General features: G+C 42.7%; 1 protein-coding gene across 3 annotated transcripts in view; it reads right to left on the reverse strand.

Annotated features, from left to right (window-relative positions):
* The window catches only part of spg11 (SPG11 vesicle trafficking associated, spatacsin), a 91,718-nt gene that overhangs the window by 19,245 nt on the left and 44,621 nt on the right, over window positions 1-27,852 (reverse strand). For all 3 annotated transcript variants that reach the window (XM_029758365.1, XM_029758366.1, XM_029758364.1), the window contains exons 19-27: window positions 15,868-16,038; window positions 14,997-15,063; window positions 14,638-14,803; window positions 12,061-12,269; window positions 6,341-6,449; window positions 5,903-6,062; window positions 3,408-3,689; window positions 2,954-3,154; window positions 1,229-1,336 (exon numbers count right to left, since the gene is read on the reverse strand). In XM_029758365.1, coding sequence (XP_029614225.1) covers window positions 1,229-1,336; window positions 2,954-3,154; window positions 3,408-3,689; window positions 5,903-6,062; window positions 6,341-6,449; window positions 12,061-12,269; window positions 14,638-14,803; window positions 14,997-15,063; window positions 15,868-16,038 — 1,473 coding nt within the window. The remainder of the gene's footprint in view (window positions 1-1,228; window positions 1,337-2,953; window positions 3,155-3,407; window positions 3,690-5,902; window positions 6,063-6,340; window positions 6,450-12,060; window positions 12,270-14,637; window positions 14,804-14,996; window positions 15,064-15,867; window positions 16,039-27,852) is intronic.

A 27,852-nucleotide genomic window follows, 5' to 3' on the forward strand; every position in this document is an offset into this window, starting at 1 on the left:
CAAAAGATAGCGTGCAACAATGTGAATTGGGCTGGTGGCTATCTCAAAACACGCAGCAAAAGACGGCAAGAGGCCAGGCCCTGAACACAAGATTACAGCCAGCGTCACCGCTTTGAGGGATGAGTGCTGTTGTGCTTGACACACTCGATAAATTGGCCCTGGCCTTGTGGCTTCGCTGGCATGTGTGGCACCAAATTCATTCCTCTAATGACATCTCCAAACAGGACCGGCAAGGTCAGACACACGCACCCCTTTAACTCCCCCCTGCCCTGACATTGGAGGGCATAAATTTCCCCCATAACCAACCTGTCAGACTTAAAGGGACATGACACGGACACACTCTACTTTTCTAATGGAAAGTCATCCGCATGGACATAGATAATAAAAATAAAAACTTCCGCCCGTCAAGATGCGTTACAGTACATGCACACAGTCCATTTCGTTTCCATTAAAAAAACTGAATTGGTTTGCAGTCAAAAACACTACCATTCAAAAGTTCGGGGTCACTTAGAAATGCACTTGTTTTTGAAAGAAAAGCTAATTAGGCTATTTAATTTTGGCAATTTAATTTAAATTTACTTTAGGGAAAGCTTCCCCTAGCCTTATGGACCCGCCACCTATGTTTTTTAATGTGGCATAAACACAACCAGTCATCTAGGCGGAGTTCCTCTGTCCAGTGTCTGTGTTCTTTTGCCCATCTTAATCTTTTCTTTTTATTGGCCAGTCTGAGATATGGCTTTTTCTTTGCAACTCTGCCTAGAAGGCCAGCATCCCGGAGTCGTCTTTACTTTAAGACAATGTTTAATTAATTAAACCGTTCTTGTTTATTAGTGTGCTTGTGGTGCTTCGGCACAAACACTTATGCATTCTTATTCACCGTCATAGATGGACAAATCTTTAAGTTGTACCAAGATAAACTGAACAAGTGTTTTGTATTTACTTTCGTATTTATAGAGGATATCCTTGTTGTTGGTGGTTATCATGTAAACCACAAATAAAATGTTCTTAAATCATGTTAATGTTCATATTTAGTTGAGTTTTTCATTCCACCCTTAAAAAAAAAACATATATCGGCATATTATGCCTCCCTAAAATCGTTATCGGACCCACAAATCCCAAATCGTTCAGGCTCTACTTCAGAGTCAGTTGGTGTCCTTTTCGGGAGAGTTAGACAGTGAGTGTGGGAAATGGGAGTGGAAAGAAGAGGCAGAGGGGTGAAGGAGCTTACCGTGATCAGGCATTTCTGGAACTCAATGAGTTTCTTCTTGGCTTCAGGGTACTTTTTGTAGTCGTAGCACAGCTCGTACATGAGCAGCACATGGATCAGGGGAGAGTCCTGTCACACACACAGAGAGAGAGAGAGAGAGAGAGAGAGAGAGAGAGAGAGAGAGAGAGAGAGAGAGAGAGAGAGAGAGAGAGAAATGTGATAAAAGACCAACCAAACTCATGCAGAGCCAGACATGACAGCCATAATACATGAGGCAGACCTCCCATGATGTCTGCTGGGTTAATGAGAGGAGCTGGTCTAAGCCTTGAAGCTGTTTGAAGATTATGCATACAGTGCAAAATTGCCGACGAGGACATATCATTCGGGTCACTTCTGAGGAGGGAAGCTGCCGTGCAGGTAGATTAGTATTCTAATAGAATGCAACACTAATGACTAGGCCTGAAGGAAACCAATAAATGACACGCAAATAATAACGAGGGAATGGATAGGCAAGCAACCATCTATGTGCTTTCAATCGCTTGAATGAAATTAAAGTTTAAAGCCATTTCTACTGTTTTCATCGGTTAGTGATTGACAGGAAATAGTGGAAAGTCCCACCCATCTTAAGCCTGCTGCAACCTCATTTGCATGTAGTCTATTCAATATACACTAAGAACACCTGCTCTTTCCATGACATAGAATGACTAGGTGAATCCAGACGAAAGCTATGACACCTTATTGGTGTCACTTGTTAAATCCACTTAAAACCTTGTAGATGAAGGGGAGGAGACAGGTTAAAGAAGGATTATTAATCCTTGAGACAATTGAGACCTGGATTGTGTACGTGTGCCATTCAGAGGGTGAATGGGGCAAGACAAAATACTTAAGTGACTTTGAACAGGGTATGGTAGTATGTGCCAGGCGTACCGGTTTGTGTCAAGAACTGCAATGCTGCAGGGTTTTTCACGCTCAACAGTTTCCCATGTGTATGAAAAACGGTCCACTACCCAAAGGACATCGAGCCAACTTGACACAACTGTAGGAAGATATAGAGTCAACATGGGCCAGCATCCCTGTGGAATGCTTTCGACACCTTGTAGAGTCCATGCCCTGACAAATTGAGGCTGTTTTGAGGGCAAAGGGGAGGGATGGTGCTTAAGGAAGCTGTTCTTAATGTTTTGTATACTCAGTGTATAGTAGAACAGTTTTTAAAAATGTTCACCCGACAGATATTTTTTTTCTTCCTTACATTCAACACATTTGTGATGTAGTGCCTCGTTCCATTCTCTACTCTCAGATACACGTCACTCTCAAATGTGCTTGAAAAATAATAATAATTGTTTTGTGACTACAGCACCAATGATAAAACGCAATAATAAAGACATGTTCTAATTGAGCGGAGCGTCAAAGTGGACAGAGTATTCACTGCCCGCCTGCCCTGCTTCGGTTGGGATATTATCATTCAAAACAATGCATTCTAAAATGATTTGTTGAGTTTAGGCCTATAGCATGGTAGTGGTCAGAGTGCAAAATGGAATAAGGCATATATATATGTCAGTTAAATTGCTGCCCTTGAGGGAAAACATTTAGATTTGGGGCAGAATCCTAACTTTATATTTGCGTGCATACTTTCATCTAAATCATGCATGTGTGTCAGTGGGAGATTTGAGATGTTTATCTTTTCCCAAGGGCAGTTCATTTGCAAGACCTACAATGATATGAATCACAAATGTTCTATTGAATTACCCTCTGGAAGAGCTGGAAGCCTCGTATGAGAGGCCTGACCCTGCATTTCCTCAGCAGTGTCTTCCAGATGATTGACAGGTCGTGGAGGTTCCACTCATGACTTCGCGGGCTCTCCTCCAGGTGGGCGGTAGCCTCTGTGGCAATGACCTCATCCACAGAGGTCAGGACCCAGACGCAGAGGCACTGGAGCAGGTCGGCTTCCTGTCAATCAAATCCATGGCACACACCGTACAGAGAAAGACACACGCAATCAAACACACACACACACAGTCAGGTAAATAAAGTCCAGATACAAAGTAGATCATGTAAAGTGCAACTTTATACACTGTCTTACAAAGTTCATGGATGACACAAATGTCAATGCAATGAGAAAGTCAATACACTTCAGATTGTTATACCAAGCCTTATAATACAAATTCTCATAGACAGAGAATCCTTACAGACAGAGCCCCACCTGATGACAGGCAGCTAGTGTGGTGAGCGTGGGGCAGTGCTGTGCCAGGGCCTCCCCCAGGAGGTGTCTCCAGGGGCTGGCCTGCTCCTGGCTCTGCAGCAGCACCTGGAACAGCTCCTTGGGGGGGTCGGAGGCTTCCTCGCTGGGCAGGGTGACTTGACCCTGGGCCTCCCTGTCTTCCACCTCCCCCACCCTCCACTGAGAGCTGAGCTGCAGGTTCTGGAAGGCCAGGGTCAGGTGGGCCTGCAGGGCTGGGCTGAACTGGGTCGCCAGGGACCTCACCTATCAATCACAAGTAGGGAAAGAGGGAAGAACTGAAAACATACAATTGCTACAGTACCAGAGACAAGGGGGCGATTGGAAACCACCCGTCTTTATTTTCCATCTAGAGAACAATCCTTACAGTTTAGGCCCCTGTAGCTATACAATGTAATTCAAATAACATATTTCCCTGATAGGTTCTCTTCCTCTGAAGATCCCTGAGGGCAGTTTTCATCCCATTTTAGAGTGAACAGAGAAGGTAGGTGTGGTAGAATCCTTCAGTTGTATGGGTTATTACAGGCCCAATGCAGTCAAAAATGATTTTCCTGGGGTTTATATATACATTTCCACTCAATGAGGTTGGAATAATACTGTGAATTTGTGAAAATTATGATAATTGCCTTTTAGTGTAAGAGCTGTTTGAAAAGACCGCCTGAAATTTCAGCCTGTTTCGGTGGGATGGAGTTTCAGCCTGCCTGGCAACACCACCAGACAGTACAAGTTAATAGACCAATAACAAAGAGTTTCATACCGCTCTGCCAATAACAGTTAGTTTTCAGGTTGCATATGTAACAGTGTAGGTTCCGTCCCTCCATTTGCCCCAACCCGGGCTCGAACCAGGGACCCTTGCACCACCGCTAACTAACTAGCCATTTCACATCGGTTACACTCACCCCCCTTTTGACCTCCTTTTCCGCAGCAACCAATGATCCGGGTCAACAGCATCAATGCAACAGTGTAGGTTCCGTCCCTCTCTTCGCCCTAACCCGGGCTCGAACCAGGGACCCTTGCACACATCAACAACTGACACCCATGAAGCACCGTTACCCATCGCGCCACAAAAGCCGCGGCCCTTGCAACGCAAGGGGAAAGCCTACTTCAGGTCTCAGAGCGAGTGACGTCACTGATTGAAACGCTATTAGCGCGCACCACCGGTAACTAACTAGCCATTTCACATCGGTTACACTCACCCCCCTTTTGACCTCCTCCTTTTCCGCAGCAACCAATGATCTGGGTCAACAGCATCAATGTAACAGCGTAGGTTCCGTCCCTCTCTTCGCCCCAACCCGGGCTCGAACCAGGGACCCTTGCACACATCAACAACTGACACCCACGAAGCATCGTTACCCATCGCGCCACAAAAGCCGCGGCCCTTGCAACGCAAGGGGAAACCCTACTTCAAGTCTCAGAGCGAGTGACGTCACTGATTGAAACGCTATTAGCGCGCACCACCGCTAACTAACTAGCCATTTCACATCGGTTACACATATCCCTCCCATTAGGCTTGTCCAATTAGGCCCCTCACCATTCCAAGAAAGTCCTAGTCAAAATTCTTGCTTGAGAAAGTGCTCTTGCTAAGGAGTTATTTTTGTTTTTTTGTTTCTTTTTTTTCAATTAAACTGGTCAAAACCACAGTAAGGTACTTCATTGTTACCCAGAAATTATTTGAAATTGAGTTAAAAGCGGCTGCATTGGATCTTTAAAGGGTTTTCTAGTGGGGTGTTAATGATAGTTAAAGGGCAAGTCCACCAATTTTCAAACCTCATATTCATTATCTCCAGCGCCATACCAGTGTTTACATATGTGAAAATGGTGCGTTTCTGCATCGTTATTGTAGGCTACTAACACTTTTAGTCTTTACTACACTACTCACTGTTTAGCACATGACCTCACATGTGAATCCTTAAAGAGATGGGTGGGGCTGGCTTAAGAGGGTGTGAGCAATGCTGAAAGGGTGTACAAAGGAGAGCTCTCCAGTAGGTACCAAAACATTCAAAGGCCCTTTTCTCAAAAGTGATTTTACAAGTTTATCAACTTTCAAAGCAGAATTACTTTCCCATTGTTCCTCAAAAATGCTGTGTATGATATACCATTGTGTAGCTCTGAGTCTCTACCTTTACCCAATGTCAAAAATCCAATTTCTAATTTTGCTTCATAAGACCGAATCCAGGTGGTGAGTCACATATGATGGAAATTCGTCACAGTGATGGAGAACTTAAACCCCTGCATGATATTTTTTGTAAGTCACTCTGGATAAGAGCGTCTGCTAAATGACGTGAATGTAAATGTAAATGATAGACTCAGTAAACCGGAGTGTTAACTTCAAAACGTAGAAATGTGCTGTTTTCACACACTGATTGGTATGGTGCTGGAGATAATGAATAGGAGGTTGAAATGTGTTCGAATGGGCCTTTAAAGATTTAGCATGTGTGTGTTTGGCAGTGGTGATGTACCTGCTGAGGGGGGTAGCTGTGCAGCTGGACAAAGAGCAGGAAGTGTAGCCACTGGCTGTCGGCTGCACAGTCGTGTGGGTACACGCTGCTCAGGGGCAGGGCATGTAGCTGGCAAAACTGTATGGGCAGAGCCCACTCCTGACCTGCCTCATAGGATGACCTGGAGAGGGCATTTAGAGTTGAACAGACTCACACAACAAATTGTGCATAAAACTATGGGATATATTTCCTTGTACCAAACTGTGTATGAGAGAGTTTCCTCTCGCCCCTAGACCCTATGCAATTGTTGAGATCCGACAGTATTTGACAGGTGTAAGCAATATGGTAACATCTCCACCTTGTCCTGTGACATGCAAGATGTAAGTTCCACCATATTGCTTTTACCCATCAGATCTCCACAAGTGCATAGGTCGATTTGGGATTGGGCCTGTGCCTAACCTGCTGATGCCCTTCCTCTCCAAACTGTCCTTCACAGCTGCCTCCAAGTCAAAGAGCAGCTCCTCCGCTGTCTCCCTCTCCACCTCCACCAGCTTACTGCCTTTAGGAGCTGAAACACAGAAAAGGTCAAACAAACGTCACAGTGTGATGTGTGAGTGTGTCTTTGCAAATAAAATAAAATCGTATTGGTCACACACATACAGTTGAAGTAGGAAGTTTACATACACTTAGGTTGGAGTCATTAAAAGTTGTTTTTCAACCACTCACACATTTCTTGTTAACAAACTATAGTTTTGGCAAATCGGTTAGGAAATCTACTTTGTGCATGACACAAGTAATTGTTACAACAATTGTTTACAGACAGATTATTTCACTGATAATTCACTGTATCACAATTCCAGTGGGTCAGAAGTTTACATACACTTGACTTTGCCTTTAAACAGCTTGGAAAATTCCAGAAAATTATGTCATGGCTTTAGAAGCTTCTGATAGGCTAATTGAAATAATTTGAGTCAATTAGAGGTGTACCTGTGGATGTATTTCAAGGCCTACCTTCAAACTCAGTGCCTCTTTGCTTGACATCATGGGAAAATCAAAAGAAATCAGCCAAGACCTCAGAAAAGAATTGTAGACCTCCACAAGTCTGGTTTATCCTTGGGAGCAATTTCCAAACGCCTGAAGGTACCATGTTCATCGGTACAAACAATAGTAAGCAAGTATAAACACTATGGGACCAGGCAGCCGTCATACCGCTCAGGAAGGAGACGCGTTATGTCTCCTAGAGATGAACGTGCTTTGGCGCGCAAAGTGCAAATAAACCCTAGAACAACAGCCAAGGACCTTGTGAAGATGCTGGAGGAAACAAGTACAAAAGTATCTATATCCACAGTAAAACGAGTCCCATATCGACATAACCTGAAAGGCTGCTCCGCAAGGAAGAAGCCACTGCTCCAAAACCACCATAAAAAAGCCAGACTACAGTTTGCAACTGCACATGTGGAAAAGATCGTAATTTTTGGAGAAATGTGCTCTGGTCTGATGAACCAAAAATAGAACTGTTTGGCCATAATGACCATCGTTATGTTTGGAGGAAAAAGGGGGAGGCTTGCAAGCCGAAGAACAACATCCCAACCGTGAAGAACGGGGGTGGCAGCATCATGTTGTGGGGGTGCTTTGCTGCAGGAGGGACTGGTGCACTTCACAAAATAGATGGCATCATGAGGCAGGAAAATTATGTGGATATATTGAAGCAACATCAAGACATCAGTCAGGATGTTAAAGCTTGGTCGCAAATGTGTCTTCCAACTGGACAATGACCCCAAGCATGCTTCCAAAGTTGTGGCAAAATGGCGTAAGGACAACAAACTCAAGGTATTGGAGAGGCCATCACAAAGCCCTGACCTCAATCTTTTTTTTCTTCAAAATCCAAGACGGCAGCGCAGTAGGACGTGTATATCTGTCTTTGTCTTATCCCGTGTCTTATCCCTTGTAAATAGTGATCACTCGGCTACACAGCTGATGCCCCCTGGACTGTTTCAATAATACGGTACCTCATTTTGTTTACCTGTCGGCCCCAGCTTCGAACTCAGGTCCTGTATGTACCTAACTGACCCGCTCTGCCCATTCATCGCCATTTACCCATTGTTGTCTTAGCTCTCCTGATCAACACCTGTGATTGCTTTTTGTCTTAGCTATTTTTTTTGTTTTATTTCACTGTAGAGCCCTCAGTCCCGCTCCAAATGCCTTACAGTCCTGCTAAAATTTACATTTTAGTCATTTAGCAGACACTCTTATCCAGAGCGACTTACAGTAGTGAATGCATACATTTCATTAAAAAAAATGTCTTCCGTACTGGTCCCCCGTGGGAATCAAACCCACAACCCTGGCGTTGCAAACACCATGCTCTACCAACTGAGCCACACGGGACCACCCCACACACTTCGTCCCACCCCACACACATGCGGAGACCTCACCTAGGTTAATTGATGCCTCCAGAGACGAAACCTCTCTCATCATCATGCAATGCATAGGTTTAACTCCACTGTACTCACATCCTACCATACCCATGTCTGTACATTATGCCTTGAATCTATTCTACCACGCCCAGAAATCTGCTCCTTTTATTCTCTGCCCCCAACGCACTAGACGACCAGTTCTAATAGTCTTTATCTGTAGCCTTATCCTAATCTTCCTCTATTCCTCTGGTGATGTAGATGTTAACCCAGGCCCTGTAGCCACCAGTTCCACTCCTATTCCCCAGGTGCTATCATTTGTTGACTTCTGTAACCGTAAAAGCCTTGGTTTCATGCATGTTAACATCAGAAGCCTCCTCCCCAAGTTATTTTTTTTCACTGCTTTAGCACACTCACAAACAGTTCAAGCTTCTACTTCTAAAAATCCACCTTTCCAGAAATAAGTCTCTCACTGTTGCCGCTTGTTACAGAGCCCCCTCAGCCCCCAGCTGTGCCCTGGACACAATATGTGAATAGATGGGGGGCGATCAATCTTCAGAGTTTGTACTGTTAGGTGACCTAAACTGGGATATGCTTAACACCCCGGCCATCCTACAATCTAAGATAGATGCCCTCAATCTCACCCGAATTATCATGGAACCTACCAGGTACAAATCCATAAACACGGGCACCCTCATAGATATCATCCTGACCAACCTGCTCTCTAAATACACCTGCCTCATTGCCTGCGTCCGTAATGGGTCCGTGGTCAAACGACCAACCCTCATCACTGTCAAACGCTTCCTAAAACACTTCAGCGAGCAGGCCTTTCTAATCGACCTGGCCCGGGTATCCTGGAAGGATATTGACCTCATCCCGTCAGAAGAGGATGCCTGGTTGTTCTTCAAAAGTACTTTCCTCTCAATCTTAAATAAGCATGCCCCATTCAAAACATTTAGAACCAGGAACAGATATAGCCCTTGGTTCACTCCAGACCTGACTGCCCTTGACCTGCACAAAAAAATCCTGTGACGTTCTGCATTAGCATCGAATAGCCCCCGTGATATGCAACTTTTCAGGGAAGTTAGGAACCAATATACACAGTCAGTTTGAAAAAGCTAGCCTTTGCTTTCCTAACAGAAATTTGCATCTTGTAGCACAAACTCCAAAACGTACTGGGACACTGTAAAGTCAATGGAGAATAAGAGCACCTCCTCCCAGCTGCCCGCTGCACTGAGGCTAGGAAACACTGTCACCACCAATAAATCCATGATAATTGAGAATTTCAATAAGCATTTTTCTATGGCTGGCCATGCTTTCCACCTGGCTACCCCTACCCCAGTGAACAGCTCTGCACCCCACATAGCAACTTGCCCAAGCCTCCCCATGTCTCCTTCACCTAAATCCAGATAGCTGATGTTCTGAGCTGCAAAATCTGGACCCCTACAAATCAGCTGGACTAGACAATCTGGACCCTCTCTTTCTAAAATTACGCGCCGCAATTGTTGCAACCCCTATTACTAGCCTGTTGAACTTCTCTTTTGTATCGTCGAAAGATTGGAAAGCTGCCGCGGTCATCCCCCCCTTCAAAGGGGAGACGCCCTAGACCCAAACTGTTACAGACCAATATCTATCCTACCCTGCCTTTCTAAAATCTTCGAAAGCGAAGTTAACAAACAGATCACCGACCATTTCGAATCCCACCATACCTTCTCCGCTATGCAATCTGGTTTCCGAGCTGGTCATGGGTGCACCTCAGCCACGCTCAAGGTCCTAAATGACATCATAACCGGCATCGATAAAAGACAATACTGCGCAGCCGTATTCATCGACCTGGCCAAAGCTTTCGACTCTGCCAATCACCGCATTCTTATCAGCAGACTCAACAGCATTGGTTTCTCAAATGACTGCCTCGCCTGGTTCACCAACTACTTCTCAGACAGAGTTCAGTGTGTCAAATCGGAGGGCCTGTTGTCCGGATTTCTGGCAGTCTCTATGGGGGTGCCACAGGGTTCAATTCTTGGGCCGACTCTCTTCTCTGTATACATCAATGATATCGCTCTTGCTGCTGGTGATTCTCTGATCCACCTCTACGCAGACGACACCATTCTGTATACTTCTGGCCCTTCTTTGGACACTGTGTTAACTAACCTCCAGATGAGCTTCAATGCCATGCAACACTCTTTCCGTGGCCTCCAACTGCTCTTAAATGCAAGTAAAACTAAATGCATGCCCTTCAACCGATCGCTGCCCGCACCTGCCCGCCCGTCCAGCATCACTACTCTGGACAGTTCTGACTTAGAATATGTGGACAACTACAAATACCTAGGTGTCTGGTTAGACTGTAAAACTCTCCTTCCGGACTCACATTAAGCATCTCCAATCCAACATTAGATCTAAAATCGGCTTCCTATTTCGAAACAAAGCATCCTTCACTCATGCCGCCAAACATACCCTCTTAAAACTGACTATCCTACCAATCCTTGACTTCGGCAATGTCATTTACAAAATAGCCTCCAACACTCTACTCAGCAAATTGGATGCAGTCTATCACAGTGCCATTCATTTTGTCACCAAAGCCCCATATACGCCCCACCACTGCGACCTGTATGCTCTCGTTGGCTGGCCCTCGCTTCATATTCGTCGGCAAACCCACTGGCTCCAGGTCATCTATAAGTCTTTGCTAGGTAAAGCCCCGCCTTATCTCAGCTCACTGGTCACCATAGCAGCACCCACCTGTAGCACATGCTCCAGCAGGTATATTTCACTGGTCGCCCCCAAAGCCAATTCCTCCTTTGGCCGCCCTTCCTTCCAGTTCTCTGCTGCTAATGACTGGAACGAACTGCAAAAGTCACTGAAGCTGGAGACTCATATCTCCCTCACTAACTTTAAGCATCAGCTGTCAGAGCAGCTTACAGATCATTGCATTTGTAAATAGCCCACCCAACTACCTCATCCCCATATTGTTGTTATTATTTTTTGCTCCTTTGCACCCCAGTATCTCTACTTGCACATTCATCTTCTGCACATCTATCACTCCAGTGTTTAATTGCTAAATTGTAATTATTTCGCCATTATGGCCTATTTATTGCCTGTATATAGACTTTTCTTTTGTGTTATTGACTGTATGTTTGTTTATTCCATGTGTAACTCTGTGATGTTGTTTGAGTCGCACTGCTTTGCTTTATCTTGGCCAGGTCGCAGTTGTAAATGAGAACTTGTTCTCAACTGGCCTACCTGGTTAAATAAAGGTGAAACAAAAATAAAAAAAATCTTATCGAAAAATTGTGGGCAAAACTGAAAAAGTGTGCGCGAGCAAGGAGGCCTACAAACTTGTCTCAGTTACACCAGCTCTGTCAGGAGGAATGGGCCAAAATTCACCCAAACATATTGTGGGAAGCCTTTGGAAGGCTACCCGAAACGTTTGACCCAAGTTAAACAATTTAAAGGCAATGCTACCAAATAATAATTGAGTGTATGTAAACTTCTGACCCACTGGGAATGTGATGAAAGAAATAGAAGCTGAAATAAATTATTCTCTGTACTATTATTCTGACATTTCACATTCTTAAAATAAAGTGGTGATCCTAACTGACCTAAGGCAGGGCATTTTTAATGTCAGGAATTGTGAAAAACTGAGTTTAAATGTATTTGGCTAAGGTGTATGTAAACTTTCGACTTGTATATTTATATATGTATATTTATTTAACAGATGTTATTGCGGGTGTAGCGAAAAAACCCTACACACATGTGTATGTGTAGGTTTACCCAGTAAGTCTTTAAGGGAGAATGTGCTGGTCCCTCCAGGCCTCTGGCTCCGGAGTCGGAGGATCAGACTGAGGGCTTTGAGGTCCACCCGCAACTTTAGGCTACACACACCCAGGAGCTCGCAGAAACACACACATGCAGCTGCCACAGAGGGAACGCTGAAATGCAGCATGGCCAGGCTGTAGGCCTGCTCCGCCGCATGACTGAGCCTGACATAGGGAAAAGACATACAACATATTACAATACAATGTGCACTGAGTTCACAAAACATTAAGAACACCTTTCCATGACATAGCCTGACCAGCTGAACGCTATGATCCCTTATTGATGTCACCTGCTAAATCCACTTCAATCAGTGTCGATAAAAAGGAGAAAGGTTAAAGAAAGATTTTTAAGCTTTGAAGCAATTGAGATATGGATTGTGTGTGTGCCATTCAGAGGGTGAATGGGCAAGACAAAATATGTAATTGCCTTTGAACAGGAGCACCGGTTTGTGTCGAACTGCAATGCTGCTGGATTTTTCATGCTCAACAGTTTCCCGTGAGTATCAAGAATGGTCCACCACCCAAAGGGCATCCAACCAACTTGACACAACTATGGGAAGCATTGGTGTCAACATGGGCCAGCATTCCGGTGGAACGCTTCCGACACGTTGTAGAGTTCATGCTACGACGAATTTAGGCTGTTCGAGGGTAAAAGTGGGTGCAACTCAATATTAGGAAGGTATTCCTAATGTTTTTTACACTCAGTGTACATGACTTGTATACCGGGTCGTCCTATATGAATTCAATCGCTTTTTGAACAAAATCTTCTATACATGTTTGCCCATGGTAGAAGAATTCAAGAGAATACTGTCTTAACCGATGACAGGCATTAAACACAAACACCTCAGATGATGTAAAATAGTCTGAGCTACAACATATGCGAAAATGAAGAAAATCTGAGTTTACATGTTTTTTAATAAACTTTAATAAAAATAGATATAATCTAATACTTTGCAAACCCTGTTTGTAAGCCTTCAAATGATATCAAACTCAATGATTTATCTTTTTCAGTGGATGTCACATGGTAGGGTGGGGTATGCAAAATGGGTCAACTTTGAGCACTTCGATCTCCTGAATGTTTTGGTATTGTTGGGTTGTAATTTGAAATAGTTGCTATACCAGAAGTTAATGGTTATATGTAGAAGGAATGTACATGGCTGCGGTCACTGATAAGGGTGGATAGCTGTGGATTAGTGAGGAATGGGGGCGAGGTCAGGTTAGGTCACAGGAAGGGAGAAGGAACAGTTTATTACACACATCCCTTCCTGCCTAGCAACAAAGATTTAGTGTTTAGAGAAAAGGAGGAGACTCTGCCTAAAGGGCATATAAATACTTGTGCTAGGGGCAACAGCTGTTTGCAGCTGTTTGACCCAGTGGGTGAATAAACTTGGTTTGAGCTTTGACTAGTTGTCCGTTCTAAATAAACAGTATTCAGGTCCAAAAAGTATTTTTCTGACCACTTCAACAATGGGCAAACGCATATGGAAAGTTTCATTCAAATTTAAAAAGGTGTATGGTCAAAAAGTGAATGAGTTTATACAAAACGACCTGACCGACATATTACAGTATAACATAAAGTAAAATCATGTTCCAGGCAAACATGTTGAACAGGCAGAATAAAGGTTCAAATGAAATACTGAGAACATATGGTGCACAATAAAGGGGTTCATTTGAAGTGAAAAAACTGCAAGAGAGAACTTGGATGTTCAAAATGTGTGCCACCAGGGACTCCCGAGTGGTGCAGTGGTCTAAAGCTGCGCTACTAGAGTTTCTGGGTTCATGTTCAGGCTCTGTCGCAGCTGGCCGCGACCGGAAGACGGAGACCCATGGGGCGGTGCACAATTGGCCCAGCGTCGTCCGGGTTAGGGGAAGGTTTTGCCGGCAGGGATGTCCTTGTCCCGTCGTGCACTAGCGACTCCTGTGGCGGGCCAGGTGCAGTGTACGCTGACATGGTCACCAGATGCACGGTGTTTCCTCCGACACATTGGTGTGGCTGGCTTCCGGGTTAAATGGGCATTGTGTCAAGAAGCAGTGCGGCTTGGTTGGGTTGTGTTTCGGAGGATGCACGGCTCTCAACCTCCGCCTCTCCCGAGTACGTACGGGAGTTGCAGCGATGAGACAAGACTGTAACTACCAATTGGATACCATAAAATTGGGGAGAAAAAGGGGTAAAAAAATGACGTGTGCCACCTAAGAGTAACAACGACAACAGAGGGATAAGTGCTTGCCCAAGCCTCTTGTTTTTATGTTGAACAAGTTTCAAATCGTTTGGTTAGTGTCGTTAAGGCACTGAGGAGGAAGGTGTCTGACACTTCGAAATGTAGGCCGGCCTGCTTGTCCCTGATAAACCTCAAAGATCATTGTAGACATCTGAGTGCTTAGTTTTTTGTTTCCTGGCATAGTCATCATGTCCTGAGGTAAGATGTTTTTGGGGATGTACTCAGCTTACTGCAAAACATATTGTCTTTGTAGTGTGCCGTCTATGTAACTCTGATGTCAGTTGAAATTTCCTAACAGAGTCCGATATACTCACTGCGACTTCACTTCGTTGGAGTTGGCTAGCTGTTGGACGAGAAACGTTCCGTAGGCAAACGATGGTCGTCCGTGACGCAGATAGTACAGGAAGTCGAGGTTCTCAATGAGGGCGTATTTACTGACGAGGTGAGGACTAGAGAAATGGGGCAGCTCCACTGAGGTCTCTATTGGGGGAATTAAACATGAGATATCACACAATGTTTTCAAGAGACAAATTATTACCAAGACAATCTACAGCCTTAGTTAAACCCTAGGGTACGTCATCCTATGCTAGGTGAGTTACAAAAGCATAAATTGATATTCAGAAGTGAGCTTAAAAAATATATATTTTCCGTGTTCTTTCAGTGAAATACCTACCGGTGGAGCCTAGTGTATTGGCAGACTGCCACCCGAACAGTCGAGATGGATCCAATGGATGTAAAGACTAAAAGGAAAGACAAGTAAAATATATTGTCAGCAAAAATACTTCCGCTGCATACAAAGTCTTTATTTACATTGCACTTAACACCACCATGTACACAGTCCATAACAAGTGCCGTACAAATATTCCGTTTGGGACAAACATTTCCTTTAAAAGCACATTGCTCAGCCTACTCCACAGGTTTCTCCACTTTAATTATGCCCTATTGAAACTGTGGGAGGATGGGCTGACATATCTCAACGTATTTTCCAGCATATTAGTGCACTGGTTTCATACCTCATGAGGATAAAAGTGGAGCCATGCATGTCCACCACTCATTAAAGTGATTGCTCCCTGCTGTCTGTAGCCTGAGGGGAAGCTCGCTGTCCGAGCGCTGGCTGTTTAGCCTTTAAGCGGTGAAAAGGCAATTACCATACCACAGCAAAAAAAGTGCAGGCCAGACCAGACATAAGCTATCTGATGCAGACACATTGATGAGTTTCAAGGCTGACGAGTTGCTAATACACACTCAAAGTCAAAGTTTACCTTTGAAGCTGTGATAGTGTGCAGTGTGCCATGCTGTGAATGCAGAGTGTGTGTGTAATGTGCTGTGAAGATGCTGTGTGGTTCTCTATAATGCTATGATTAGAGCCTAGGGCCTTTGTTTGCTCAGTGATGAGCTGAATGCTAATGGTGTACTCAGGACCAAACCCTATTATTCAGTTCCTTTATGCATGTGGTAAGTTACTGTATGATTTATAACACAGCAAACACACACAAGACATTTAGCAAACAGATGATCTGGACGGTATGGATGTGGTAAAGTACCTGCATGAGGTGGTAGACGGAGATATCGGATGAGGTGGCGGTGGTCCCTCGTGGTCCGCTCACAGGGAAGAGCGCTGCCTTGAGCTTGGGGTAGGGGCTCAGGGCCATCTTCAGTAGCTGGGGGTCCACCCTAGACACAGAGCTCCCAGCCCTCTCCCCCTGACTCACCACCTAAACAACACACAGACAGGAAAACTCAAATATACCAATCCTGGTGTTTGTGAGTGTGCTCGTTTCGTCCTTGGAAAATCCCTTTAGGCTGGGATCGGGAGCTGAATTTGTATTTATTAAGGATCCCCATTAATCTTCCTGGGGTACAGAAACATTAAGGTAGTTATATACAGTCGTGGCCAAAAGTTTTGAGAATGCCACAAATATGAATTTTCACAAAAGTCTGCTGCCTCAGTTTGTATGATGGCAATTTGCATATACTCCAGAAAGTTATAAAGAGTGATCAGATGAATTACAATTAATTGCAAAGTCCCTCTTCGCCATGCAAATTAACTGAATCCCCAAAAAACATTTCCACTGCATTTCAGCCCTGCCACAAAAGGACCAGCTGACATCATGTCAGTGATTCTCTCGTTAACACAGGTGTGAGTGTTGACGAGGACAAGGCTGGAGATCACGCTGTCATGCTGATTGAGTTCGAATAACAGACTGGAAGCTTCAAAAGGAAGGTGGTGCTTGGAATCATTGTTCTTCCTCTGTCAACCATGGTTACCTGCAAGGAAACACGTGCCATCATCATTGCTTTGCGCAAAAAGGGCTTCATAGGCAAGGATATTGCTGCCAGTAAGATTGCACCTAAATCAACCATCGGATCATCAAGAACTTCAAGGAGAGCGGTTTAGTTGTGAAGAAGGCTTCAGGGCGCCCAAGAAAGTCCAGCAAGCGCCAGGACCGTCTCCTAAAATTGATTCAGCTGTGGGATCGGGGCACAACCAGTACAGAGTTTGCTCAGGAATGGCAGCAGGCAAGTGTGAGTGCATCTGCACGCACAGTGTGGCGAAGACTTTTGAAGGATGGCCTGGTGTCAAGAAGGGCAGCAAAGAAGCCACTTCTCTCCAGGAAAAACCATCAGGGACAGACTGATATTCTGCAAAAGGTACAGAGATTGGACTGCTGAGGACTGGGGTAAAGTCATTTTCTCTGATGAATCCCCTTTCCGATTGTTTGGGGCATCCGGAAAAAAGCTTGTCCGGAGAAGACAAGGTGATCGCTAGCATCAGTCCTGTGTCATGCCAACAGTAAAGCATCCTGAGACCATTCATGTGTGGGGTTGCTTCTCAGCCAAGGGAGTGGGCTCACTCACAATTTTGCCTAAGAACACAGCCATGAATAAAGAATGGTACCAACACATCCTCCGAGAGCAACTTCTCCCAACCATCCAGGAACAGTTTGGTGACGAACAATGCCTTTTCAAGCATGACCTTGCCATAAGGCAAAAGTGATAACTAAGTGGCTCGGGGAACAAAACATCGATATTTTGGGTCCATAGCCAGGAAACTCCCCAGACCTCTTGACGCACGTTAAGGATAGGGGGCGCTACAACGAATTTTGAAAAAAATACGTGCCCATTTTAAACGGCCTCCTACTCAAACTCAGAAGCTAGGATATGCATATAATTAGTAGATTTGGATAGAAAACACTCTAAAGTTTCTAAAACGGTTTGAATGGTGTCTGTGAGTATAACAGAACTCATATGGCAGTCAAAACCCCGAGACAGATCCTAACAGGAAGTGGAAATCTGATTTGTGGAATCACTTTCAAGTCTTTGCCTATGAAACACACCGTGAGTTAGGATTCATTGAGCACTTCCTAAGGCTTCCACTAGATGTCAACAGTCTTTACAAAGTGGTTTGAGTCTTCTCTGGTAGAAACTGACCGAACGAGAGGCCTGGAAAGTTGGTCATAGGGGGAGGGCCATTACTACTATGACGCGGGCGCCCATGGGTACCCTTTCGTTCCGAAACGTTTAGTAAGACAATGCAATCGTCCGCCTTGAATATTATTGAAGCTCTGATTGAAAAAGGCCCTAAAGATTTATGTAAAACAACGTTTGACATGTTTGAACGAACGTAAATATATATTTTTTGCACATTCGTGACGACAAGTCCCGTGCGCTTCAGTACATTTTGAGTAGCCTTCGGAACGCGCTAACAAGAAGGAGCTATTGGGACATAAATTATTAACTTTTTCGAACAAAACTACATTTGTTGTGGACCTGGGATTCCTGGAAGTGCCTTCTGATGAAGATAATCAAAGGTAAGGGAATATTTACAATAGTACATTTGATTTTAGATGGTTCCAAGATGGCGCTAACCTGTATCGCCTAGCCTATTTTTCTGAGCATAGCACCTCGTTTATTGCAAAGTGTGATTTCCCAGTAAAGTTATTTTTAAATCTGGCAATGCGGTTGCATTCACGAGATGTTAATCTATAATTCTTTGAATGACAATAGTACATTTTAAAAATGTTTTCGAATAGTAATTTAGTAAATTGTAGCGCTGATCCACCGGATGCATTTGAGGGAAAATATTTTCTTAACATCACGCGCCGATGTAAAATGCTGTTTTTATATATAAATATGAACTTTATCGAACAAAATAATGCATGTATTGTGTAACATGATGTCCTAGGAGTGTCATCTGATGAAGATTGTCAAAGGTTAGTGCTTCATTTAGCTGTGTTTTGGTTATTTGTGATGCATGTGGTTGGTCGGAAAATGGCGGTGTGGCTATTTTGACGATGTACTCTCCTAACATAATGTAATGTTTTGCTTTCGCTGTAAAGCCTTTTTGAAATCGGACAACGTGGTTCGATTCAGGAGAAGTGCATCTATAAAACGGTGTAAAATAGTCCTATGTTTGAGAAACAGAAATGATTAGATTTGGTTATGAATATGTCGCTCTGATTTTTCGCTGGATGTTGATCCCGACTACGGGATCAGCGCTTCAAGAGGCTATATAGTTATTAACTTGTGGTCAATCCTCAAGAGGCGGGTGGACAAACAAAAACCCACACATTCTGACAAACTCCAAGCATTGATTATGCAAGAATGGGCTGCCATCAGTCAGGATGTGGCCCGGAAGTTAATTGACAGCATGCCAGGGCGGATGGCAGAGGTCTTGAAAAAGAATGGTCAACACTGCAAATATTGACTCTTTGCATCAACTTAATGTAATTATCAATAAAAGCCTTTGACACTTATGAAATGCATGTAATTATACTTCAGTATTCCATAGTAACATCTGACAAAAATATCTAAAGACACTGAAGCAGCAAACTTTGTGAAAATTAATATTTGTGTCATTCTCAAAACTTTTGGCCACGACTGTACACAGGTATCTACAATACGTGTATTTGTATGCGTGTGTCTGTGCCTGTGTGTCTCGGGTTGGGTGGGGTCAAGGAACCTACGGACAACAGTAGGCGAATGATACACTGTTTTGTTTGCACATTAATGTGCCATCTATGTGCCTGTCCGTTCTCAGGACAAAAATACCATGAGGTTTAGTTCCGTGTCGGTTTATCTTCCTTATAACACTAGATGTTTGTTTTTCTGTTTTATAAAGGAAGAGATAAACATTAGTAAAGTGGCCAACACATAAATAGGCATTACTCTCTCCCTTTTTCCACACAGTTTTTGCTTCTTAAAAAAAAAAAATATTCTTAAATAAGTTTAGTATACATTTTCTTTGTAAATTTAACCCATTTAGATTTTCTTTAGGAGGGGAGGGGGAACCACGCAAACCCCAGCTACAGAGCATATGGGGTGGGAAATGCGGTTTTCATATTGTACATGGGGAGCTGTGGGTTAGGAAGTGCACAGATAGGGCTCTACCTGTGCAGAGCACAAGCCCCTTTGCTTTTCCAGTATCTAACGTGCCCTTTTGGGTGGTGGCAGTGCTTAATTTGAGCCCGATCCTGTTCGGCACCTCAGTTTTGGATTGTTTCATTCTGGAATCCATTTGCTAGGATCCGGTACCTCTGGTAACATAAAACATTATTTTTACTGTTTGCAAAGTAAAAATTACAATAAAAGCAATCAGAGTTAATTCAAGTTGATCCTCTGTAATTCTCCTGGCTGCCCCCTAAAAAACGTAATGTGAAAACAGTGCCTGAAATTCTAAGAATTGATTAGTGTTGGGCTGGCCCGGGTTTATGTTTTGCACAACATTGTAGCCTATTTAAACCAACGCATGGCCATTGCTGTGGTGAGAGAGCGAAGTGCGCCTGTATTTCTCACAGAACCAGAATGAGATTAACTTTCTATGATGTCTCTCCCTGCTCTGATAGAAATAAGCATGCAACTCTCATCTCTCCAGCGTTGCACTTTATCATTATTTCCTTACAGAATCACAGCCCTGTTAAGGGTGCTGGAGCTATTGCAGCACCACTGATAAATGTAAATACATTTGCCAAAGTTGTGGAATTACTGCTGTCAACCAATACAGGCCTTTCACAAGATTTCATATACAACAGCAGGAAAACACAGATCCTGCTGAAAAGGGAAGACTAATCTGTCTGTAGGCTACCAAGTTATGAACTTTCAAATTGACCTATTGAACGAACAGCGTTGTTTTACAAAATAAAACAAGAGAGAGATAAGCTTTTGGCATGAGCACATTGACCATCGCCGGTGAGTGAGCTGCGCAACATTGGGTGAGTCAGTGAAACTGGATAGCTTTTTTAGGACTATAAAATCCTCCTCATATTGTACAGTATGTGTGTCTCCATAGGCTACTGATGGATTTAAGACAAGGTCGTTTTCATTGATCTCAGATTCTCAATTTGTCAGTGTCAATGTATAACCTGTCATTTTGATCCTTTGTGCTAAAGTCTCCAGTCATCTAAAATGATGTAGAATTGTATGAAATGCTTTTATAAAAGTGACCCATGACCACTAAAAATGTTCCCCATGAGCGCAACTTCTGCAAGTGCCTCTCTCTACGCTACTGGTCTATGCCAGTACGCAAAAGCAATGATAATGCAAGCAATGCTTTATTAGAAAAGTGATTTTTCTTTCATGTGTTCCCCCGGCACCTCCCAATTTACAAATTAAGCGCTGGGTGGTGCTATAATGCCCCCCAAACATGTTTTAATTTTTTTTTAAATTGTAATTGTTGTTTAGAACCCGCTGACCGCAAGTCATCATGAAGTTGTCAAGTTTGCAACCCCCTACCCCGTCCGTTGGTTGCGCTTATTGATCTGCCCTGTTCGGAGCTCATGCGGATGCGCCTTTTCCGCAGTCTGAAAACCTGCTCCAGGACCTCAGACTGGGGAGAAGGTTCACCTTCTAACGGGACAACGACCCTAAGCACACAGCCAAAACAATGCAGGAGTGGCTTCGGGACAAGTCTCTGAATCTCCTTGAGTGGCCCAGCCAGAGCCCGGACTTGAACATCTCTGGAAAGATCTGAAAATAGCTGTGCAGTGACGCTCCCCATTCAACCTGACAAAGTTTGAGAGGATCTGCAGAGAAGAATGGGAGAAACTCCCCAAATACAGGTGTGCCAAGCTTGTAGCATCATACCCAAGACTCGAGGCTGTAATCGCTGCCAAAGGTGCTTCAACAAAGTTCTGAGTAAAGGGTCTGAATACTTATGTAAATGTGATATTTCACTTTTTATGGCATATTATGGGGTGTAGACTGTGTGTGTGTAGACTGATGAGGAATGAAAACATTTTACTACATTTTAGAATAAGGCTGTAACGTAACAAAATGTGAAAAAAGTGAAGAGGTCTGAATGCTTTCCGAATGCACTGTATATTTAGTAGGCTATTGATGGATTCTGGGTTCTAACTCCTAAACTTGGGATAGGGTAAATTATCAGGTATCCTATTGAAATATTGGGTGCTTAGGTTTAGAGGGAAAGCCTGAATTAATCTAATAATTAACTGAATTATTGTAAACAAATACCTGCTTGCACTTTTGCAGGCTGTCCAACTACCAGGTTGTTGTCCTCCTTGTCCACAATGACAACAAAATGAATGAATCCTTCCAAATCGGGGATTTCACTTGCACATTACCTGTTTCCACGATGTGTAATCCACCATCATAACCTTTCTTTTTATTTCTCCTGTTATGTTGGCTATTTTCGCATGAGCTAGGAGGCTGGTAGTCTCTGCTATTTCTGCATTATCGCTCACATAATAGAATCCGCAACACTATTCAACACAACTAGCTACTGGGTTTGTAAAAAATATATTATTTTAATTTAAAGGGAAATTTCACATTTTTTCAACTTCATATTCATCATCTCCAGCACCAACATACTGTATGTGAAAATGCCGCGTTTCTATGTTTTGTAGTAAAAAAAGATAGAGGAAGATAAGTGTTTCCAATGGCATCATTAACCAATTAGTAGACAATTAGTAGGCAATGCCTATTCATAATTGGTTAAAATCACATGATGCACACCGATGATGTCATTCGTCTGCCTCACCATTCACATAATAGAATTCGCAACACTATTCAACCCAACAAGGTCAGGGGTTTATAATTTTTTTAAATAATATTTAGATTTAAAATGTTTCCAAACGGCAATATAATTTTTTAGAACTGCGAGCCGACACGCTGGTTGAAATTATTTTTTAATTTCACCTTGCCAGCTGATGTTTTTGCGGGTCAACCGCAAGGAAACGTGGGTATCAGAACCGATACAAGACTAATGTGTACTGCCTTTTTTCTACTTTGATCTATGTTTGCTTTATACCTACGTTGAACCAGCATAGGGCCATGTACCACAAGGTGACCACAAACAGTATTATGGGTAACAAAGAATGAGAAATGACATGTGTGTCATGGAATGTGAAGGGAATAGTTAACTTATTGAAGCATTACAAGGTATTAACACATGGGAATCATTTGAAAGGAAAGATAGCATAACTTGAAGAGAATCATCGCTGACCATCAGGCAACACCAGTTTAAACAGTTCATGGAAAGGGCAGGCTTTCTGCCCAGGTTACCAGAGTAGGACTCGTGGGACAGCAATTTTGATTAAGAGTAATGTCTCCTTTACTTCATCACATGTTATTTCCGATCCAGATGGCAGGCATGTTATTGTTACGGGATAACTTAATAATAGGCCTATAGTGCTGGCGAATTTGTATGTTATGAATAAGGATGACGGCAACTTTATCAAATCATTATTTTCTCTATTATCAGATTTGAACTCCCGTTATCTGATTCTGGGTGGGGACTTTAATTGTTTTTTAATCCGGTACTTAACTGTTTAACAAATAAGAATATGCCATTATCCCACAGGGCTCAGGATATTATGTCTTCTTTAGAACAGTTTGGTGTCTTTGATTTGTGGCAGCAGTTAAATCCCACAGAAAAACAATACTATTTTTTTTCTCCAGTCCACCACTATTTTTCACATATTGACTACTTCGTTGTTGATGATAAAACTGCATCTAGTCATATCCGATCACGCCCCCCTAGTACTACCGTCAGTACTACCATGAAAAATAAGCCTCATAAAACATGGCGTTCTGTGTCGCTCTCTGAGCATAATTTCATTAACTTTGTCTCAGAACAGGTACAGCTTTTCTTAGAAGTAAAAAAATCAGAGGACACTTCACCCAGCCATTTATGGGAAACATTGAAAGCATATATTAGAGGGCAATCATTTATGTAGCCAACAGTAATAAAGAGCGATCCAAGGACTTCAAAATGGATATCAAAAGGGAGAACTTTCTGACAGACCAACAGTACGTTGAGCACCCCTCGCCAGGGGTACACAACAGGAAGCTTAAATTAAAAAAATGGACTTTGATCTCATCAACAAATCAGGTTGAGATTATGCTTCTGAAGATCCGTCATTTGGTTAACAAGCAAACAAACTTTAAGCCCGTCAACTGTGTCAAACTACTGCATCTCAATTCATTTCACAAATCTGCACACAATCTGATGGTATATCAAGTGATCATTCAGAGATTAATAATGAATTTAAGAATTTGTACTCCACTCTTTACCAATCTGAATGGGAATGGTTCTGAAACTGATTTTTTTCAAGATCTGCCAATGCTGACTTTGAACCAAACTGTAAAATCAGGATTAGATGCTCAACAGGCCATCCATCGCCTGTCTTCAAATGGTCTACTAAGTTAACATATGGAGTTAGTTAAAGATGGTCATACCATGGATCATTTAGCCATTTGATTTCGAAGTTTAGGACCCATTTTTGTTTATAACATATTGAATTTGGCCTTCACTACTATAGCCCATAGAAACGCATTGAATAACACATTAAATAATAAGGAATAAGGTTTTGAAGTGTCTCTCCTATAATGAGATTGTCACATACATACTGTCACATACACACAGAGTAGACTACTGTATGATTACTGAGATATTACATTTACCTACAGAAATACATGCTGAGATGCTGATATTAACATAGGGTAAATACATGCTGATATTTACTCCAGCAATTACGATAGATATCATAATAAGCAATCTTTTTTCCACTTTAGTTGCAGAGATTCAGAGAGGGCAGCAGTCCTGGAGAGTGCTGCAAACCAGATTAGTAGAGCATACACAGATATACTGTAGATACAGACGTAGCAGAGTTGCTGAGGGAGGATGACGATGCTGTCAGACATTCATCTATCATTTGATGGCACTTGGCACAAGAGAGGATTCACTTCCAACTACGGGAATAGGTGTGTGCATAGACATTGCAACAGGTCCAGTGATAGACTATGAAGTGTTGTCTTCATACTGCCATGCATGTGTGATGAAAAGGAAAATAGGGTTTACTGAGGAGGAGTTCAGGGAATGGAAGGAGTCACATGCTGGGGACTGTGCCCAAAACTTCTCAGGGTCTAGCAAAGTAATAGAGCAGGAAGCAGCAAAACGCATGTGGGCCAGACCAGTCAGTCGCCACCGCATTTGTTACACAGAAATGCCCTCAGATGGTGACTACTTCATAAAGTTGTCACATTAGATCCCTACCCAGGAATTGAGATACAGTGCCCTGCAAAAGTATTCATCCCCCTTGGTGTTTTTCCTATTTTGTTGCATTACAACCTGTCATTGAAATTTATTTTTATTTGGATTTCAAGTAATGGACACAAAATAGTTCAAATTGGTGAAGTGAAATGAAAAAAAATAACTTAAAAAAATATATATTCAAATTAAAAACAGAAAAGTTGAGGGCATATGTATTCACCCCCTTTGCTATGAAGCCCCTAAATAAGATCTGGTGCAACCAATTACCTTCAGAAGTCACATAATTAGTTCAATAAAGTCCACCTGTGTGCAATCTAAGTGTCACATGATCTGTCACATGATCTCAGTATATATACACCTGTTCTGAAAGGCCCCAGAGTCTGCAACACCAAGAAAGCAGAACCATGAAGACCAAGGAGCTTTCCAAACAGGTCAGGGACAAAGTCATGGAGAAGTACAGATCAGGGTAAGGTTATAAAAAAATATCAGAATTTTTGAACATCCCACGGAGCACCATTAAATCCATTATTAAAAAATTGTATGCCAACAAACCTACCAAAACTCACGGACCAGGCACGGAGGGCATTAATCAGAGAGGCAACAAAGAGACCAAAGATAACCCTGAAGGAGTCGTCCACAGCGGAGTTTGGAGTATCTGTCCATAGGACCACTTTAAGCCGTACACTCCACAGAGCTGGGCTTTATTGAAGAGTGGCCAGAAAAAAGCCAATGCTTAAAGAAATAAATAAGCAAACACGTTTGGTGTTTGCCAAAAGGCACGTGGGAGACTACCCAACCATATGGAAGAAGGTACTCTGGTCATATGAGAGTAAAATTGAGCTTTTTGGCCATCAAGGAAAATGCTATGTCTGGCGCAAACCCAACACCTCTCATCACCCCGAGAACACCATCCCCACAGTGAAGCATGGTATTGCAGCATCATGCTGTGGGGATGTTTTACCATGGGCAGGGACAGGGAAACAGGTCAGAATTGAAGGAATGGTGGATGGCGCTAAATACAGGGAAATTCTTGAGGGAAATCGGTTTCAGTCTTCCAGAGATTTGAGTCTGTGACGAAGGTTCACCTTCCAGCAGGACAATGACCCTAAGCATACTGCTAAAGCAACACTTGAGTGGTTTAAGGGGAAACATTTAAATGTCTTGGAATGGCCTAGTCAAAGCCCAGACCTCAATCCAATTGAGAGTCTGTGGTATGACTTAAAGATTGCTGTACACCAGCGGAACCCATCCAACTTGAAGGAGCTGGAGCAGCTTTGCCTTGAAGAATGGGCAAAAATCCCAGTGGCTAGATGTGCCAAGCTTATAGAGAGATACCACAAAAGACTTGCAGCTGTAATTGCTGCAAAAGGTGGCTCTACAAAGTATTGACTTTGAGGGGTGAATAGTTATGCATGCCCAAGTTGTCAGTTTTTTTGTCTCATTTCTTGTTTGTTTCACATTAAAAAATATTTTGCATCTTCAAAGTGGTAGGCATGTTGTTTAAATCAAATGACACAAACCCCCCAAAAATGTATTTTAATTCCAGTTTGTAAGGGAACAAAATAGGAAAAATGCCAAGGGGGGTGAATACTTTCGCAAGCCACTGTATGGAAACTGGAATGCATCAATCATGCCCACAAGAGGATGGGAACATCTCTATGTAAACTTAATGCAGAAATACGCCTTGGGGGAAGAGGTGTATGGAAACTTACTTCACTAAAATGTAAGAGTCTACAAAACTATTTCAGGAGTGCAATTCTTGACATCAAGGGTGATGTAGAGAGCATGAAGACTGCCATCTGGGCTGGTCTTCTCCATTCCATGTCAACAGACGAAACCCCTAATCACGGCAGATGCTCGTCATCTTGGTGCTGGTACCAGCGAGCCCTAGAAAATGGTTAGAATCCACCCAGTCACAAAAACTATCCAGGCCATACATTTTTTAATCGAGAGGTTGCACGGAAAATGGTGCCTGTATACCATAGGATGTCAAATGACAACCTCCTTCAAAAGAATGCAACATGGAGGAACCCAGAATGCATAAACACCACCTTGTGGGCAAAAGCCGCATTGATGCAGTAGCCACATTCAACAAGGGTACCACTATTATATCAAAGGTGATGGACAGATTGTGACTTGACAGCACTTTGGTGACACTGGATGCAATCAGGGAGGATGATGAGATGCATATTGTGAGAGCTGATGCTGCTTCAACAGTGTGTGTCAAGCGTAGTGCAGGTCCCAAGGCAGTCGAAAAAGTCAACAGGCACCAGCAACAACTTAAAGAGGGCCTTACATATGAGGCAGGCATAACTGATTAATCACTGACCATGCAAATTTCACCAGCCTTTTAAATTACAAATTGAGCAATATGCTATACGCATTTGCCCAACACTGCATATTTACCAAACAAACCAGTATTTAAAACATATTCTCTATTGCTTGAAACTAGTGTATTAGATGTGCTAGTGTATTTGTAAAAAGTGTATTAATTGTCAATTTAGAAATAACATTAGAGATTAATTAATGTTACAAAAACAGACATATTTATGGAAAATACATGTTAATTGCATTCACTTATCTTTATCTGCCATTTTCTCAAAATGACCAGTTTCCCATGCGCTAAGTACATTTTTCTCAGCCTTCAAAGGAAGTACATTTACATTATTCCACACACTGGTTCTTAGGACTTATAGCCAGACTTGTCCAGAGGATTTCTTTTAGATCTTGTGTAATTTTGATTTGAAGTGCCATTTTATCTGTAAATCTATGCAAAATGTGCATCTGTCATACGTGTGAATAGTGTTTTTTGTAAATAAATCCATGAAATAACCATATTTATTTGATAAACTATTCTGGGTAAGTCTGACCACTGGGTGTGTTATCACAATAAAACAAAACAAAAATCACTCTGACTTGAATCGATGTGGTGAAAAATGTATTTTCGTGACATGCAAATGTAGAAAATAGTTCTGCAATGTAGAAAATCCAATAACAAGATGTGGGGATGAACATTTTA

This window comes from Salmo trutta, chromosome 7, assembly GCF_901001165.1.
Source record: "Salmo trutta chromosome 7, fSalTru1.1, whole genome shotgun sequence".
Classification (NCBI taxonomy): domain Eukaryota; kingdom Metazoa; phylum Chordata; class Actinopteri; order Salmoniformes; family Salmonidae; genus Salmo; species Salmo trutta.